Genomic DNA, 16,681 nt, shown 5'->3' on the forward strand with positions numbered 1-16,681 from the left:
TCTTGTGAAGATCATGAGAGCGTTTTCAGTCAGGTAGACCAATAGTTCATCGGAATAAAAGCTTTATTCTCGTTCACTTGCATTCATAGTCAATTCTGTAGATCAGGACGACTCCGTCTCGCCAGCCCACACCAGCAGAAGTTCTTGGATTTGACTTCTATCAATGAATGGAATGGCATGGTATTTCCCTACGCTCTCTACACGCAACCAGCCAGCATCAAGGGTAGCATACATGTAGGGCTGCCTATAAGAACAGGACGTCAACGTCACGATGGTACATACTTCTTCCGGGAGTATATGAGAGGATACGTAGCATCGCAAATTACAGTGGATATGAATCAAAGACCGGCGGGGTGGAATGTGTTCGAAGAACCGATGACCTGAAACGCCCTAGACACCTAGAAACACCGAGATTTGCTTCCCATACATCCATGTATATGTGTATTGAACAGAGATGCCAAGGAAGAGGAAGAAATTGGTTGATGAAGGCCAGCAACCATCAACAAAGGACATGAGAAGAGAATCTGATGCCGAATTATGAAAAACAAGTCAATAAGGGATGGTTTGGATCGATCGTCTTTCGCATGGTTATTGTCGGCCAGCTCGTCTCGACGTTATGAAGTACTGGATGTCCTTTTCAGCTTTAATTGCAGGTGCTGCAACAGTCAAAGCGCCATTCAGACAGACTGCGTGATGATAATCCCCAGGCTTTCGCAAGCCAGAGGGCAAGCCCTCCCACTACACCGAGGCTACCAACGATCTGGACAATCGCCCACCCTCGTTGTTTGAGGTCGTCGGACCACCACACAATACCCAATGGATCATGCGGACTTATACTGGTAATTCGATATTCCGTCTTTTTCCCGTCTTGAGTGCGGACGAACAGGCAACCGCCTGCATTCTCCGTAGGAAGGCGAAGTCCACAAAATCCGGGCGTTTTTGTAATCGGCACCAGCGAACCATCCACAACACACTCCCCGAGCCTTTCGGTGAGCCAGACGGCCCTTTCTCCTCTGGTCAAGGCTGCATATCTTTCTCGTTCATTTTGAAGGCTTCGCTGCAAGTCCGAGGCCCACTTCGCCAACTGTACGCGGGCCATCTTTTCCTCACGTTGCGTATAATCTGATATTCTGGCCATGGTATAGCTGGGGAAGCGTCCACTAGGCGGAGACGTGATACCATCAAGATAACTAGTAGAGAGGACCGAGGAGGTTGATCTGGATACAGTACTCTGGCCGTCAAAAGAGTTCGTGTTGTGCCGTAAGACTTCCCATTGTTGTCCTTGGTAATGTTGTCTCTGAACAAGCTTCTTAGCAGCAGAATGTCGGATCCATGCCATGTTGTCGAGATCGAATATTTTTTGTACAAGTAGCGAAAGTTCGGAGGGTGCCAGAGGCTGGACATAGTCTGGGCTCATCAATGTGCTAGCGTCCATGATGTCTTCATCATCTACTTTCGCGGATGAGACGGCGAATGGCGAGTGACTCGAGGGTCCATCGGCCGCGGCGGAAGTTGCATCCCCAAAATGGAAGGGTTTTAAGGATGCCATCCGGGCTTTCGTGTGAAAGGACGATTTGAGAGTAGCAATTTGGTCGGGAGTCAGTAGATCTGACTTAGATATAAGGGGAATAACATTTGTCCAGTCACAGAGCTTCCGGATGCACTCGATATCCGCCGCAAGTGTATCTGAAAGGTCAGCACGATCGTATCAATGGAAGTAGTTTGTTGCAGACCACTTACTCTCTGAGATCAGGTAGAGAACAGCGTCTACTTGTGCTCCGCCGTTGCCAGCGAGGAGATTTTCGAAATCGGTGTTAGAGGAATTCACGGCCGTCGTGGCCCGCAGGAGCTGTTGCTGTATGTGATGAACAATAGCATCAGTTTGTCCGACTCTACTCAAGCCGTTGGCCGCAGTATCGACGAAGCATAGATTCCGTTCAAGAACAATATCGCCACTACTCTTTCTCCTCCGCAGAACGCGAGAATCCTCCAGATCTGACCACCACGGAGGGTAGGGTTTGGTACTAGCGTAGATTTCCGAGATCACCGCTTCTGCAGTTGGGGCCTGCGCGCGAGCTGACAGGTTTGAAGGAGATAGCGAGGGGAAGGGGTCAACATGCACGATATCTTCACAAGCTTGTACTATAGATTTGATGAGGGAGGTTTTCCCGGACCCTACTCGTACGTCAGAAATAACTCCGCTAATACTTCGGATCTCAATATGCCAGATGCGAGCGAATTCCACTTACCGCAAGCACCAGCTATGAGCACTTTGAAGCGGCCCATAGTCTTTCCTCGATCTGTGAATGGCCTCCGACTAGGCATCCTAATGCTAGGCATGATTAACTGAGACGTACTGTCGAATCCAGCCGAATTCGGCTCTTCGCGAGCATCATTGCCCTCATCCTCGGAGCCCACCGCGTGGCTGCTGAGATCGTCTGTGATAGAAATGTCGTCGAGGTGCTTCATAGATTGATTAGAGACAGATTTCGGGCTGCTGGGAAGAGACGAAGGTTCGTCGGGGTTGAGCGGGGTCAGTGGACGGGATGAAGCACGATCTGACGGCGGCTGCAAAGAGACCTCTGTTCGAAGGGTGTCGAACTGCCTGATGGTGGATCTACGACGGCCGAGTGGTGGCGCATCCACGCCATTCTCATCCTCACTACCGTTTTCATTTATGTCGAGACTGATATCGGGCCGTAGATCCGCTACAGCTGAGCCGGACGAGAGCCTATCGCCAGTGGATCGATCGAATATGTTCTGAGATGAGGATCTGGTGGCCTCTTGAACAGAGTCCTCAAGGCTCTGGACTCCGTACATACACTCTTTCGAGACATCGGAATCTTCCAGCGAGAGCTCTTCCGAGTGCTGTGTATGACTGCGGGCAAGGAAAAAGGTCGCAGGGGCGGCGCTGCGGTTATCGGTCCACGGCTGTTCGATGGAAGACTTGCGAGATCGAGGCATGGAGACCTCAGGTACAGGTGGTCTCATGATTAGTGAAGAGCTGGTGAGTATACTGGCAAAAAGGCTCGGTCCCCTTCAAGGGGAAGATGGAACATGGTATGGGGGGTTTTGCTGCTACTGGGGGAGGTGGAGGCTGCAAAGAGATGAGCTCATTTGCTTGGTGATGGATTGTTGTAATCCTTAGGTACGTAGAGAGGTACCTTGAATAAGGTAATACCTAAGGAAGGAAGCGGTAAGGACGGAGGTATGCAGCTGTCTGGCTGTCCGAACACCTTCTCTGGCGCGGACGAGGTTGATGACCATTGTGGCATGTCATGTCATGTCATGTCATGTTATCATCTCAGCCCAATAGTTACCCCGCAATTTAGCTGGAGTATCTTTGTAAGCACTTCACTCCATAGTCAACCACCTCCAATGGATGGTTATCTAGTCCACGTGACCCCTGGATCGTAGGTACCTCGGTTTCCTCATACTCTGCAGAAATGATAGCTTCAAGTTGGAAGACTTTCAAGTATTACTTATTTAGCAACGGATCACCGAAACAGTATCAAGTGAGCAGTCGTGGGTCACTGACCAAAGATGCTGTACTTCTTTACCCTGTAATTCGGGATCTTAAGATAGATAGAGGCACGTAACTCAAGGAAAACCATATCTGCTACCTCGCGCTACGGGAAGGTACATAGGGATGTGAAACCATGATATTCTTAGCATTGGGATCTTGCATGGTGATCAGCTACACCTTCGTAGTTAGCGGGTCTGAGTCCATCACCTAGAGTAGTACTACGGAGTAGCAGCCTTTTTCTTACAGAATTCAGGCAAAAGATTATTGGCCTACTGAAGAGAGTGAGCTGCACGCCTACACAGATAGATAGTAGTTAGGTATGTATCTAGAAGCGCATTTGGACTGGATTGGATGGGATAAGCGATGTCATTATTCTGAATATCAAACTAAATTGATCGTTTCACCTCAAACGCCTCAGAGGACCAATCAGGCTTCGCGTATCTGATTTCCAGGAGTCAGAAGCGATCTAGATACTAACCTAGGAGGAATTCGGTAGGTAGCCTGGTCACTCCCAGTGGAAACTACTACATTTTTACTGGTAGCTCCGGAGGCTTCATTGGTCTAACGAAATAGCTCAAGTTAGTTGCGCAGTAGAACTGAAAAGTGCCCCGTTACTGTGATTTTGTTGAGTCGTGATGCTCCCTCGTAACCTGGTAGTTCCGAGGAAGTAATAAAAAGATGGAAGGATTCAAGTGGCCCTGCCCCGATCTGCCTTGACATGGAGATAGGACCTTTTTCATGATCAGGTGCATGGACACCTTCGGGGTATGTTGGATGACAATCACTCGCATTATTATTATTGCAGTCAATACTCAAGCGGTAGTCTGACTTGCACAGGCCACCTTGAGGGGGCTAGGTAGTCTAGAGAATAATCCACAAGCGCACCTGCCGCTTTTAAAATCTGGCGAGGAAAAAGAAGAGCTGAGGCTATGCTTGTTTAGGAAAAGCTGTTCACAGGTTAGGTTTAGTCTCAGAGGTGGACAAGTGATAACTGATAACCCCATTATCACAAGAGCACAATCTGGATCCATGGATCATGTTCCGGTCTTCTTCGGAGGTGTCATGGGGGGAGAGTCAACTTGATAGATAATTCTGGTGATAGTCAAGAAGTTCAACAAGGGATAGGGACCTTGTTCCTCTGTGAAGTACAGAAATATCAAAAAGGTGATAAAGCTCTAGTAACATGGTGTTGTCCGGGAAGAAAATCATCGGCCGGGGGGTTAAAGTATTCAGGTTTGCCACTCATCGACGTCCCCCGAGAAGACGCCGATTGGGGAAGCATTGGATCAACCTTTCGGTATAAGGGAAGGCTGGGAAGTTTACAGAGAAAAACAGGACGTTATTTGGTATATCATTATGTATGTCCCATGGGTCAGGCCAAAAGTAGACTCTTCATCTGGGTCTGCTTTGCTGTCGTTTCATTTAGTCTACCAGCAGCCTTTGATAAAATTGGCACCCTTTATTACGATAAACCCATTCTGATCCTAATTCTGGATTCGTCTGACAATTCTCGTCCTCGCGGCTAGAGCTTAATTAGCGGAGAATATCCCTGATCTCTTGACGGTTGACCAGTTTCTTTTCTTTTTTTCCTTTCATCATTTGTCTCTGCCCTTGGTGCAGATGATTATTCAGTTACTCCATAATAAATTGGGACTATCGATGTTACTCTGTGGATACCTAACGTGCAGAAAGGTGTCTGTCTTCAGTTCTAGAATCACAAAACCAGGTACGTAGGAATAAAATGGCTTGCAGGTTACCTCCCTGGTATGAACCTATCCGAGTACTTCTTACTGCTTCGTACTTTTTGTTTCGCTTATATCCGACAAATAATAATGCAGTAGTACCCTGTACTGGTTGGCCTAGTGAGTGAGATACTTGCCTTAGCTTCTGCTCTTGTTCATCCTCTTGGGTATTTTAATATACTTGACCCTCTCGTGTAGTAATACTGAGAATAATAATATTTTGTTATTATTTCCGCGTATTATTTTTCTCTTCTTTTTATTTTTTCTTTTTTTTCTTGAATATTACCAAAGTCATCTTGATTGTATCATTTGACTTTGGAGAAATCCCGAGCAACTGAGCAGAACTATTATACTAGTAGTACTCCGCTACCCGTAGTAAACTCGGCTCCATCTCTTTTTCGTAGCTTTTACCCGGTCGCTTTTTCCCTCTTTTTCTTACGAGATACGGACACTTTAGTAGTACTTGGTTTCTAGTAGCAGTCAGACTTCTTTTTCCACCACCCCCCACCACATCTCCTCCTCGCTCCCATCCTTGCAATTTTGTCGACCTGATCAGTTCCTCTTTCACTACTCTATCCATGGTCAATCTACAATCCTACCGCCATGCCCATCAATTCGTTCTGTTGAAAACTTGACAGCCTTGTCAGTCTCCGACCGCCCGTTCGTCGGGGCAGAGTACTTCCAGTGTGCATTTTGTCCCACTTTCCTTATCACCACATTGCGATCTGAAGCTCTCCACGCTCTTTTCTCCCGGTGAATGGTCAAGTCCCGATTCAGCCTTGCTTGACCTCATCGTCATTATTCTGCAGTTTTCGACATAGAAGAGAAAGAAATCGAGTTGGGAAAGAGTCGAAACGAAATCAGCCGAATTAGATCACGATCGCCTCTTCTGCACCCGCCCGTACCAACCCATCATGGACCAGGACAACTCGATGGCATGGCCGGGGTCCCTTCAGGAACAATCGCTCATGGCGGCCTCTGGCGAAGATGAATTCACTAATTTTCTGGAGTTTGGAATGCATTTTCCCGATCTGGAGGGGCACGGACCAGGCGAGCGACAGCTACAACCTCCTCGTTCTCTTCCCGCCTCGGTGTCGATGATGCCTACGACCACTGCTGAGCAGGAGCAACTGGTCCGCATGGAGACCGACTCCCTTCCCAGCGCTCACTCGTCTTCATCCTACAACAATCGCATCATGGGCGATTTCTCGTTCGATCTTTCCAGCCACAACCAGCCATCTCAACCTCAGGGTCAAATTCCCTCGTCCTACGCCAGCGCTCCTGTAACCCCAGCCTTCTACAACCAGGAACTTGCACAACCTCAGATGTTCCATCACCCTCAACAACCTCCGCAGAAGCAGCTGCAGCAACAACCCCATCGTGGACTGCCTACCACCTCGCAACCCTACATTCCCCATGGCCAAGCGATCATTCCCCCTACTCCGAATAGTATTGAGCTTCAGGGTAATGCAGCACGATATCCGGCCCAGGTGGATGAGAACCACGAATTGTACGACCGATACCCTCGCATGAACGAAGAGCAGGTGAGACTAAACCCACCCGGCGCGTCCTGCGCTCATTTTGATAGGAGCGCACAGGCTAATGCATGCACCCGCATTGACACAGGCACTCTACACTCCTCTCGTCTCTCCCGCCATGACACCGTTAGAAACTCAATTTCGACTGCCCGAGTACACAATTCCCGGGGAGTATTTTACCCCCCTCACCTCTCCAGCTCTTGAGGCCCAGAACTCCAACGGGAATGGCTACCCGTTCCAATCGGTATCCGAGGTCGGTTTTCTGCACTCTCCTGCCGACGCTATCCCCGGTTCTTCTGCTCCTTCCTCCCCTGGCTTGATGAGGAAACATCGTCGCCGGCCATCGACCACTAAATCATTTTCCTCACGCGCCAAGAAGCAACAATCGCCATCTGTACGCCCACAGACACGAAAGAAGTCAATGCTGAATCTCAACTCCGACGAAGTTCTCAATGGCCTCAGCCAGGATCAAGGAGTCTCCAAAATACTGCCTCACGGTGTGAGTGGGCTTCGTCAGAGCAGCAATGAGAGCTCCGACCAAGATTCTGTATCGCCAGAACCCCTTTCGGAACCACTGATGCCGCCCCCTGCCCTGCCCCCTGCGCGAAAGTCCCCCGCCATAGCGCCGCAGGCCGATCAGTCGCAAACGAGCGCTCCGGCAACCCCTGCAATGTTGATGCGTCTTCAACGGCCGCAGCCAGCGGAGAATCCAACAGGTCAATTCAATGGCCAAGCAAGGCTCGTATCCACGGAATCTTACGACGACGTCATGGAGGATGTTATGCTCCCGGAAGCTGCCACCCCGTCATCTCAACTCTCTCGACCTCAGGTTGCACGCATTGATACCGCCATGAAGTCAGGCTCGGCTACACCGGTTACATCAGCGAGTATCACACCGTCGTTGGAGCCAAAATCAGCGCCAGTTATCGATCGGAATCCTGGTTCCATTGCGCCTAGCCCACGCACGATGGCCGTGCCCTCTCCTAGCGGACCGATCGCGAAGAAGTCGGAAACGCCTAAGCTTGGTCCGATGGGGAGGAAACGGCAGAGCCTGAGCTCGACGCACGCCAGTCCTAATTTGCGACCCAAGATCAGTCCCAGCATTCAGCCCTTGGTGCGCGGCGAAGGTAAGCAATGTCATCTGCCTCGCTCTTGTCTCGTTGATCGGCACTGACCAGGATCACGTATCCTTGCAGGCATTTCAAGCGAAACCTCGGCTCTATACTTGGCATCCAAATCTAACTATCAGCATATTCTGGACGGAACGCTACTACCTGGCGTCTCATATCCCGAAACCTTGGCTGAGAATCTCAGCTCAAAGAGAACGAATCACAAGCTCGCAGAACAGGGCCGCAGAAACCGAATCAACAACGCCCTCAAGGAAATCGAGTCTCTGATCCCATCAGCGTTCATTCAGATGAAGCACGCCAAAGAGAATGTGGCCAGTCATGCCAAGGGTGACAAAGAAAAAGAGAAAGAAAAAGCCGGGGCACAAACAATCAGCAAAGCTAGTACCGTGGAACTGGCTATTGACTATATCAAGGCCTTGAAACAGGAATTGGAAGAAACGAAAGGAAAGCTGGTCGCTGCTGAGGCTCGAATGGGAGAGAATGGAGCCGCGAAGGATAAAGGCGGCAAAGCGGCCACGATATCTTCACCAGAAGACGGGAACACGAAGAGCTCGAATGGCACACAAGGCTCTAGTGTGGCAGAGGCCGCTGTTACTAGCACGGAAGCTACTGGCTCAACATAGTCATGCATGAGACTTGATCGCCGAAGAAAACATTTACAGTCTCCCTACCAGCGGTTGGGAGCATGATCACGCGGTATGGGTTACGAAGCAAATCTGTTAGCAACACAATGGCCTTAGACATGCCAGGAGGGAACGAAATATTTAGTTGACCAAGTACGACCACCTGTATAGTGACAATACCTGGAGTTTAACATCCGTCGACCACGGATGGGCGTTATCTTTTGTCATCTGGTGTGGCATTTGTCTGTGTATGTTTGTCGTGTGTGGTTTGTTTGCTATTCTTCATAGGCGCGTTTAGATGCGCTACCTCTCTTTGCGCTGACTTTTGGTCGGCCAGGCCATTCTACCATTTTACCACTGTAGATCTAGTTTGTCCGCTTTGCTTCCTTTCATGTATCTAGACTTGTGTTCTCTTCTGTATTGGTACTTCAATCGAGGTAGGTAATCAAACAAACAGTTAAAAGCCATCGGAGTATATATCATTTGAAGGGAATGTATGCGCGGTGGTGTGGTAACACCAGGTTTCCGTACGTAGTTAAGTGTTCTGATTCCACTCTCCATCCCGCCCATACCCTCAGCGGGACAGGCGACTCTACAATGGATTTGAACGTAGAATGATTCTATTCGCTATGCAATTGACATGTTCTGCAAATGACTTTTCTCTTCATTCATGTCTCGTGGGAATCATTTAACCCAGCTCAATAGTCTCTCATCACAGCAACCATCTCATCCAGGCGCGCCACCTCGCCTAATAACAACGCCTCTTTGGCCCTCCACTGTTCTAGAAGCACCAATTCCGGTTCAGATAGATAACGCTGCTCGTTGCCCTTGACATCACTCCGCTCCGTCTTCTCCAAGAACTCCTTTAGCCGGCTACGCTCAAACCTCAAACGCTGCAGACACCGTGACATGGCCTTGTACGTGTCCTGCAGCACACTGTTGCAGATGCGGTCAGGGTCGTAGTACCAGAGGTAGATTGTGCGTGATGGCTGGCGCTGAGCGTCCCGTGGCACTTCTTGCAGGTCCACGAATCCGCCTGCTTGCATGCTCGCAAGGACCTGCCGCAGGTCCTTGAAGGGGAGCAGACTGATTTCTTGGAGTCGCTTCTCGTCTAGCTTGCCCTTGGCATGGAGAACTCGGACCACCCGCAACGCAACGTCGCCGTACCGAGCCTCGATCATCCTCTCCAGTTCGAGGTGCCGGAGCTTTCGCGCCAGATGACGGAACTCTACTGTCCACGTGACGAGGCCCGAAACCATGCGTTTGGATGTGAGGTTGTGGGGTGGCTGCGCCAAAAGAGAAAGGTGTTGGTCGATCTCAAAAGTACGATTACCGCCAGAAGACAGTCCATTCGCCCCTTCGTGATTTGTTCCATCAACATCACTTTCCAAGGGCCGTTTCCCACGCCTGACATCTGGCTGAGAGGTATCCATGGGACCCGTAGAACTAGAAAGGTCAAGCCCTGGGTCGACGTCTTCGGCTAATGCACTGAGTGCTATCGGCACAGAGTACTGCTCTCCCTCTTCTCCCTCTCGAGGTATCTCGGCAGTGTCTCGGCACTGATGGGTCTGGTACTCAATGCGTCGAAGTAGGCATTCATATACTTCAGCTGTTGCTGGCGACACGCCCTGCTCAGCTAATTCTATAAAGCGGCGATTTCGCAGTGCGACGTCGAGCTTGTTATAATTGACTCGGACAACCAACCCAGACTGAGTGTCACAGCTTCGTTAACTCTCACGGTCACATACGATGTCATGTCATTCGAAGCACTCACCTCCATTGGAGTGGTATCGTAGCCCATTTCTTCATCCGACCATTCGTTCTCCTCTTCCTCATCCTGCTCATCATTTTCATCGACGCTGGCAAGATCGATTCGGGATTTTTTGTTGGGCTCGTCAGCCCTCCGAGAACTGTATTTGCGCTTGGCGCCTCTGGGAGCCCCATGGACTATCAGACCGCGGGTCAGGTCCCCGTCCGTTCTCTCCTTGAGCAATCCGAGTGTTCCTTCTATGACTGCCTCCTCTAGCCTCTTGCCCTTCAATGCTTTGATCTCTGGTTTAGATCTTATGACTCGCTCTGCGTCGAGGATGTTGTCCGCATGGCTCTGGAATTGTGCCTCCCTAACACGGATGATATAACCATGGGCAGCTAGGACTTTCAATGTCGGGTGAAGAAGCTCAGGCTGTTCACTGGTATGTTCTCCATTGAGTCCATTCGACTGTTCTTCATCTTCCTCGAATCCGGCATGCTCCTTAGAAACGCCATTGGCTCTGACCGCCTCGCATGTCAATTCCGGCAAAGTCTCCAGGTAGCTCACTTGGGCATGTCCGAGATACATGATGGTTGACAGGATGGTCGCCGCATACTTGCCCAGTCGTTCCTCCACAAGTTCCAGAATTTTTCCAGAACGGACAAGATAGTATGCAGACTGCATATTGGCTTCATAATACGTAACGCCATCATCGTAGGATGTGTAATGGTAGACAAGGTGCTGCTGAATCATAGCAGCGAGTGCGGGGAGAAGCTGGCGATTTGGAAGTTCGGAGTAAGCCTTGAGGCGAGGCAGATTGAGGCGATCATAGCGCGAAAGTGTTGCGAAGATTCGCTGATTTGAGAAGAAAAGGGATCAGCTCATCAGGTCATTTAAACGTAAATCCAACCACTCCCCGCCCAAGTACTTCAGTTATAATCTCAAGCCAACATGTCATGGGGCGTAAACGTACCCCAAACAGCTCTCCGAAGTTCTCTTCTACGAGAAGCTCGCATAGCTCCGCAGCATACTGTATCATGCCCAAATTAGCAGCTGACGCGAATTAAGTGATCGAGCTCAGTTGTCTGTCGCATACTTGTGAGGTCATTTTTCAAGCTTCCTAGTGAAGCTGGCAATTCAAGTTCTCAGGAGGAATAAATCGACATGGCCAGATAAATAACATGAAAGAATTATAAGATGTAATAAAGAGTTCAGATCTGAAATAAGAACCTGCTTGAAGAGCTCATGGGTCTTTATTGAATCATCTGCATCCTGCTGCTACTTTTCTCTTATCGCATGCCTTAAAAAAATCACGTGTATTGATATCACCTGACCTCACCTGACACGGAGGGCGAGGGAAAAGCCGGTTCCGCCCGCACTCGTCATTTCGGCCAATCAGCAAACGAGTAATCAAGACGCCGGCATCTTGAAGCTTTTCAGACATCGTTTCCAACCCGTCCATCGACAGACAGCCAGCCTTCTTGTGCTCTTTCCCCCCTCTCGACCTCACCAATTGCTTGTTAAGCCTTCCGGCTTCCTACGTCTCCTCTCCTCCTCGTTCGATAATCCGCACATGCGATAATGCTGTCGCGGTCTACCCTCAGCCGAAATGCGCCCCGTGCGCTCTCTGCTGCCAGCGCCAGCAGTCGTCGCAGCATGGCCTCTGCTGCGACTCCCGGCCTTCAATACGATGTCTCCGAGTCTGCCGGTGTGAAGGTCGCCAACAGAGAGGTCGCAGGCCCAACCGGCACCCTGGCGTTGGTTGCAAAGGCCGGCTCCCGTTACCAGCCCTTCCCTGGCTTCTCCGACGCCCTCGAATTCTTCGCCTTCAAGGTTGGTTTTATAGCTCGTTTGCAATCCTTGCAGCATATGAGTGTGAATTGATGTGATCTCTGACGGTTTCTGCTTTCAATGGACAGTCTACACTCAAACGGTCGGCGTTGCGGATCACTCGGGAGGTTGAACTGCTGGGCGGTGAAGTTTCCTCGACACATTCGCGTGAGAACGTCGTCCTCAAGGCCAAGTTCCTCTCAAAAGACCTTCCTTACTTTGCCGAGCTTTTGGCGGAGGTTGCTTCCCAGACAAAGTTTGCAGGTATGTTGACGGCAGTCGTCAGTCATTACCTCTAATGGGATATTGGCTGACTCGAAACCTCAGGCCACGAGTTGAACGAGCTCGTCCTCAGCCTCATCAAGTACAGACAGCAAGCCCTTGCCGCCGATGCTGAGAACATCGCCGTTGACGCTGCCCACGCTCTTGCCTTCCACCGCGGTCTGGGTGAGAACATTACTCCCTCCGCCAGTGGCCCTTTCGAAAAGTACCTCTCCGCCGAGGCCATCGCCGCGTTTGCCAATGACGCCTATGCTAAATCTAACATCGCCATCGTTGGCAGTGGCTCCACCTCCGCTGAGGTGTCCAAGTGGGTTGGTGAGTTTTTCACCGAGCTCCCCAGCGCTGGCGGCTCTAGCCAGTTCAAAGTGCAGCCCAACACTGCCTCCAAGTACTACGGTGGCGAACAGCGCATCTCTTCCAAGGCTGGCAACGCCGTTGTGATTGCCTTCCCTGGCTCTAGTACCTTTGGCACTTCGGGCTACAAGCCTGAAGCTTCCGTTCTTGCCGCCCTCCTCGGCGGTGAGTCTTCCATCAAGTGGACTCCTGGCTTCTCTCTCCTCGCCAAGGCCACCCAGGGCTTCTCCCAGGTCCGTGTCGCGACCAAGAACAACGCCTACTCCGACGCCGGTCTCTTCACCATTACGGTCTCTGGGAAGGCCGACCAGGTTGCTGCCGCCAGCAAGAACGTGGTTGACGTTCTTAAGAAGACGGCTGCCGGTGAGATTGCCGGCGACGAGATCAAGAAGGCCGTTGCATTGGCCAAGTTCCGTGCTCTCGAGTCTGCTCAGACGCTCGAGACCGGCCTTGAGGCCACCGGTGCTGCCCTGATCAACGGCAGCAAGCCCTACCAGATTGGTGAGATTGCTCAGGGCTTCGACGGCGTCACTGAGGCGCAGATCAAGGATGTAAGTCTTTTCTCTTTTCCTACTCTCGGCATGCTTTGCATCAAAGTCACCTGGCTAACTCACCTTCCTTCTCCAGGCCGCCAAGTCTTTCCTCTCTGGCAAGGCTTCCGTTGCCGCTGTTGGAGACCTCTTCCAGCTTCCTTACGGCGCGGACCTCGGTCTGACCGTTTAAAGTGTAAACATTACATGTTAGACTGACTTGGAAAAAGCGTCCTTTCCCATTCTTATGTGTCTAGATCAATCTTCGCAGATATTCTCCTTTGTGATGTGGCTGTAGTTGTGTGACTGTAATACAATTGTATCTTATGCCATTCGGTGCCTTCCGAGTATTATAGGCCGTCTTACGCCCGATATTTCTCCTTTGAACCCTGTTTTGGGGCTGCAGAAAGTGCGCAGTATCCTTTCAAATCTCTAAACATGTATTGTGACACTTCGATCAGCGGCAGTGTGATTGACAAAGCATGGCTTTGCTGCAGGCGCGAAGTCTGGCGATTCGGTTATACATCACTACCCTACAGATAGATGAACGCTATTTCATTGCGAGCACCTAGCTCTCGTTGATGCTATACAGATATCGTCTCATCGTAGATTGTCATAGCCATAGATTTTAGAAACCTTGTTGCCGAATCTGGAAATCAATAGTCGGAAATAGTCCTTCAGGGTGAGCTTACCTGTTTCTTGGACTTTCGTCTGAAGTATATCCTAAAAGGAACCCAAGACAACTTGCTGGGAAATGAACGCCCCATAGGTTGTATGTGCTTTGGGGCAAGCAAACAGGATACTGCTCACTATCTGTCAGACAGGTTATCCCTTTTAAGATAACCTCGTACAGATTCATTTGCATGTGATATTCATGTTCTAGGCTGATTGTCATAATTAAAGACGCCGCTATACAAAGGTGTCTCCATTAGAACATTTAATAATGATTACCGCAACTGCACAACTGCCAGAACTGATATATCTTTCGCCTTTGATAAAGCCTCACTATCTATTTCGTCAAACAGCACCCAGCTTCCAAACTAGAGTTCGACCAAGACAAGGATAGCAGGGGATATGAGCTCGGAGGTATTTGGAGTCTTGCTTCCGACCATGGTAGCAAATTTAAGCCAATATTATAGATTTTTTGATAAGTCTAATGAGGACCGGCCTGAGTCTATAGCGGCCAAGCAGTTACTATTTACATCAGTTATGACGAATGACTTGAACATAGCTCCAGAACAAGCGGTGGACCGGGTGTGCACGGAGGCTAAACAGCTATAGCTGTTAGCTCCTCCGATCAACTCCGTGCAGAGCCAATAAAATATGAGATCCGACAATATATTCTTCCGCCCTCTGATTCAGACCGTGCATACTGCATAGTAGAAGGGTATTTCAAACCTTCTCTAGTGCTTAGCGGTGACTTTGTCGCCTGTCAGTTTTTCGACTGCTTCCTTGGCCCTGTTTCGGTGCAACGGAGACCCGCACGTTAGCCCGGTATCGCTCCTCGGCATCACATGAAGATCGCAATGAAAGCTTAGGAAGCGTATCCAAGAAAGGAAAGACAGCAACAGAAGGGATGGGAAGTAGAAACACCTGGGGTCAACTTACATATCACCAAGAGCAACCATGCAGACGGTCTGCCAGATCCCAAGACCAATACGAGGAGTAACACCGCGATAGAGACCTTTAATACCGTTCGTCTCGTAAATGTATTTGAAGGTCTTGCCAACAGTCAGGTTCTTGGGCCGGTTGGGGTCTTCCTTCTTGCTTTGCATCTCGACCCGGATAACTTCAATGGGCTGATTCCATGCGGAGAGGCCACCTCCCAGACCAGAGGCAATGACCTTTTCGATGGCGCTCAGTTTTTGATTCTCGTCCTTGTTAGTCACCTTACGGATAGCGGTCTCCGCTAGACGGGAGAGACCAAAGCGAGAACCCCAGTTCGTGGTTTGGCGGATAGCCACCGCGTTCACACCGCGGTTGATACCACGAATACCTTCCTTACGGTAGATATCCATGAAGGTAGCAAACGTACTCGGTGGCTTGACACCCTGAGCAGCCATCTTATGCTTGGTGATCTCGACCGTCTTCATGCAGGTACAGAAACCCATGGTCGCATATGCTTGCGCAACACCACCCGTCATACCTCCAGCAATACCTGCCAGGAAGTCGGGGGCACCAAGCACCTTCGCGCGGAATTCCGCCTCGGACGCGACGAACAAGAGGACAGCGCCTTTGGTGGAGGCCTCAATCCAGGCCCACGGAATGAGACCTTGATAATCTGTGGGATCATCCCGCATCAGTTGTTGTACCCCACAGCATCGGAACGCGGGCAAGAAGGTCACTTACAACCGAAGATCCCGCCACGACCCCATATCCGCGCCATAGCGCCGGCGAAGCTGTCGCCTCGGTTGGCAGCCATGGTCGTCTTGATCACTTCCAGTGGCTAAAAAGTTGTAAGCGAAAGACATCGAACCTCTGCAAATCAATGAACTATACCTGTCCCAGAGTGGTGACCCTGCGTTGCCCATTAGTCCCTCGACTCATAGTTTCCAATCAACGAAGGGGCTGATAGGAGAAACTTACTCGAACATGTTCAATCCTGCACCGACTGTATTTGCAATAAAATTAGAATCAAATCATCGACTGCAAGCTTTTGCTGGTGTCGCGTATGATCCATGATGGGGAAGAGACATACGTAGCAGATTGCTGAACTTGACAGGCTTCTTCTCGAGAGCATGGCCGCTAGAGGCCTTCTCAGCAGTAGTGGCTGACATCTCTGACCTTGGGGTAGCACTGAAAGGGGCCCTGACCAAGGGATGTAGGGGCTTCGTCGCCTAAGGGATCACGAGAATATAAGAGCTGTTCGCGAGCGAAACAGGACAGTCAAAGGCGAGCAGAACAAGGAAGCTCTCGTCGAATAAGGTTGACGATAGAGACGGGGTGGTAATGAATTGAGCCGGCGGGCAACACAAAACTTAAATTGACAAGACAACAGAGGAATGGTCGAAGAAAGGAGGTTGGGGGGGGGGAAGCAGAGGGAAGTTATAAGCAGCAGGGGAAGGGGGAAACAAAGTCCGCCTGGGAAACAAAGTCCGCCTCTTGCTTTTGAGTATGAATCCTACACTGTACTTCGTAGTACGTGACGGAGTTGGATGGCCAACTAAAGGCTACTAACAGTTGTTGGCCTCAGGCCCAGAGCGTCCCCCTTCTTTTCCCCCTCAAAAACTACAGCCAGTGGCACACAAGGCGGATCTGCTACCACAACAACGATAAATGGCCATTCCTATTTCCTACCTATTTTCGGCGGATTGGGGAAACACTAAGCCATATTGAGCCACTCTCGGGCCATTTGGTACACTAGACCCATTGCGGG

At 50.3% G+C, this 16,681-nt stretch overlaps 5 protein-coding genes across 5 annotated transcripts; 2 read left to right on the plus strand and 3 right to left on the minus strand.

Moving 5' to 3' along the window:
- Positions 1-643: 643 nt before the first annotated feature.
- Positions 644-2,991, minus strand: Asppvi_004265 (uncharacterized protein; the record flags this gene model as incomplete). The annotated part of the gene is made up of 3 exons (XM_043300220.1): positions 644-1,686; positions 1,741-2,175; positions 2,250-2,991. The coding sequence occupies 3 exons, from the start codon at positions 2,989-2,991 to the stop codon at positions 644-646; spliced, it is 2,220 nt and encodes a 739-aa protein (XP_043156155.1).
- Positions 2,992-6,182: 3,191 nt separating this feature from the next.
- Asppvi_004266 (phosphate-sensing transcription factor PHO4) lies at positions 6,183-8,559 on the plus strand (the record flags this gene model as incomplete). Its single annotated transcript, XM_043300221.1, has 3 exons — positions 6,183-6,812; positions 6,895-7,933; positions 8,003-8,559. The coding sequence occupies 3 exons, from the start codon at positions 6,183-6,185 to the stop codon at positions 8,557-8,559; spliced, it is 2,226 nt and encodes a 741-aa protein (XP_043156156.1).
- A 698-nt stretch (positions 8,560-9,257) lies between these two features.
- Asppvi_004267 (putative DNA directed RNA polymerase III subunit Rpc82) lies at positions 9,258-11,417 on the minus strand (the record flags this gene model as incomplete). The annotated part of the gene is made up of 4 exons (XM_043300222.1): positions 9,258-10,268; positions 10,334-11,164; positions 11,283-11,339; positions 11,406-11,417. 4 exons carry the CDS (start codon positions 11,415-11,417, stop codon positions 9,258-9,260), a joined length of 1,911 nt encoding a protein of 636 aa, XP_043156157.1.
- Positions 11,418-11,890: 473 nt separating this feature from the next.
- Positions 11,891-13,498, plus strand: Asppvi_004268 (ubiquinol--cytochrome-c reductase subunit 2; the record flags this gene model as incomplete). Its single annotated transcript, XM_043300223.1, has 4 exons — positions 11,891-12,142; positions 12,229-12,403; positions 12,467-13,326; positions 13,403-13,498. The coding sequence occupies 4 exons, from the start codon at positions 11,891-11,893 to the stop codon at positions 13,496-13,498; spliced, it is 1,383 nt and encodes a 460-aa protein (XP_043156158.1).
- A 1,210-nt stretch (positions 13,499-14,708) lies between these two features.
- On the minus strand, positions 14,709-16,082 carry Asppvi_004269 (putative mitochondrial DNA replication protein (Yhm2); the record flags this gene model as incomplete). Its single annotated transcript, XM_043300224.1, has 6 exons — positions 14,709-14,763; positions 14,914-15,586; positions 15,655-15,751; positions 15,805-15,823; positions 15,892-15,916; positions 16,004-16,082. 6 exons carry the CDS (start codon positions 16,080-16,082, stop codon positions 14,709-14,711), a joined length of 948 nt encoding a protein of 315 aa, XP_043156159.1.
- Positions 16,083-16,681: the final 599 nt, after the last annotated feature.

The sequence above is a fragment of the Aspergillus pseudoviridinutans genome, assembly GCF_018340605.1.
Source record: "Aspergillus pseudoviridinutans IFM 55266 DNA, scaffold_3, whole genome shotgun sequence".
Lineage (NCBI taxonomy): Eukaryota > Fungi > Ascomycota > Eurotiomycetes > Eurotiales > Aspergillaceae > Aspergillus > Aspergillus pseudoviridinutans.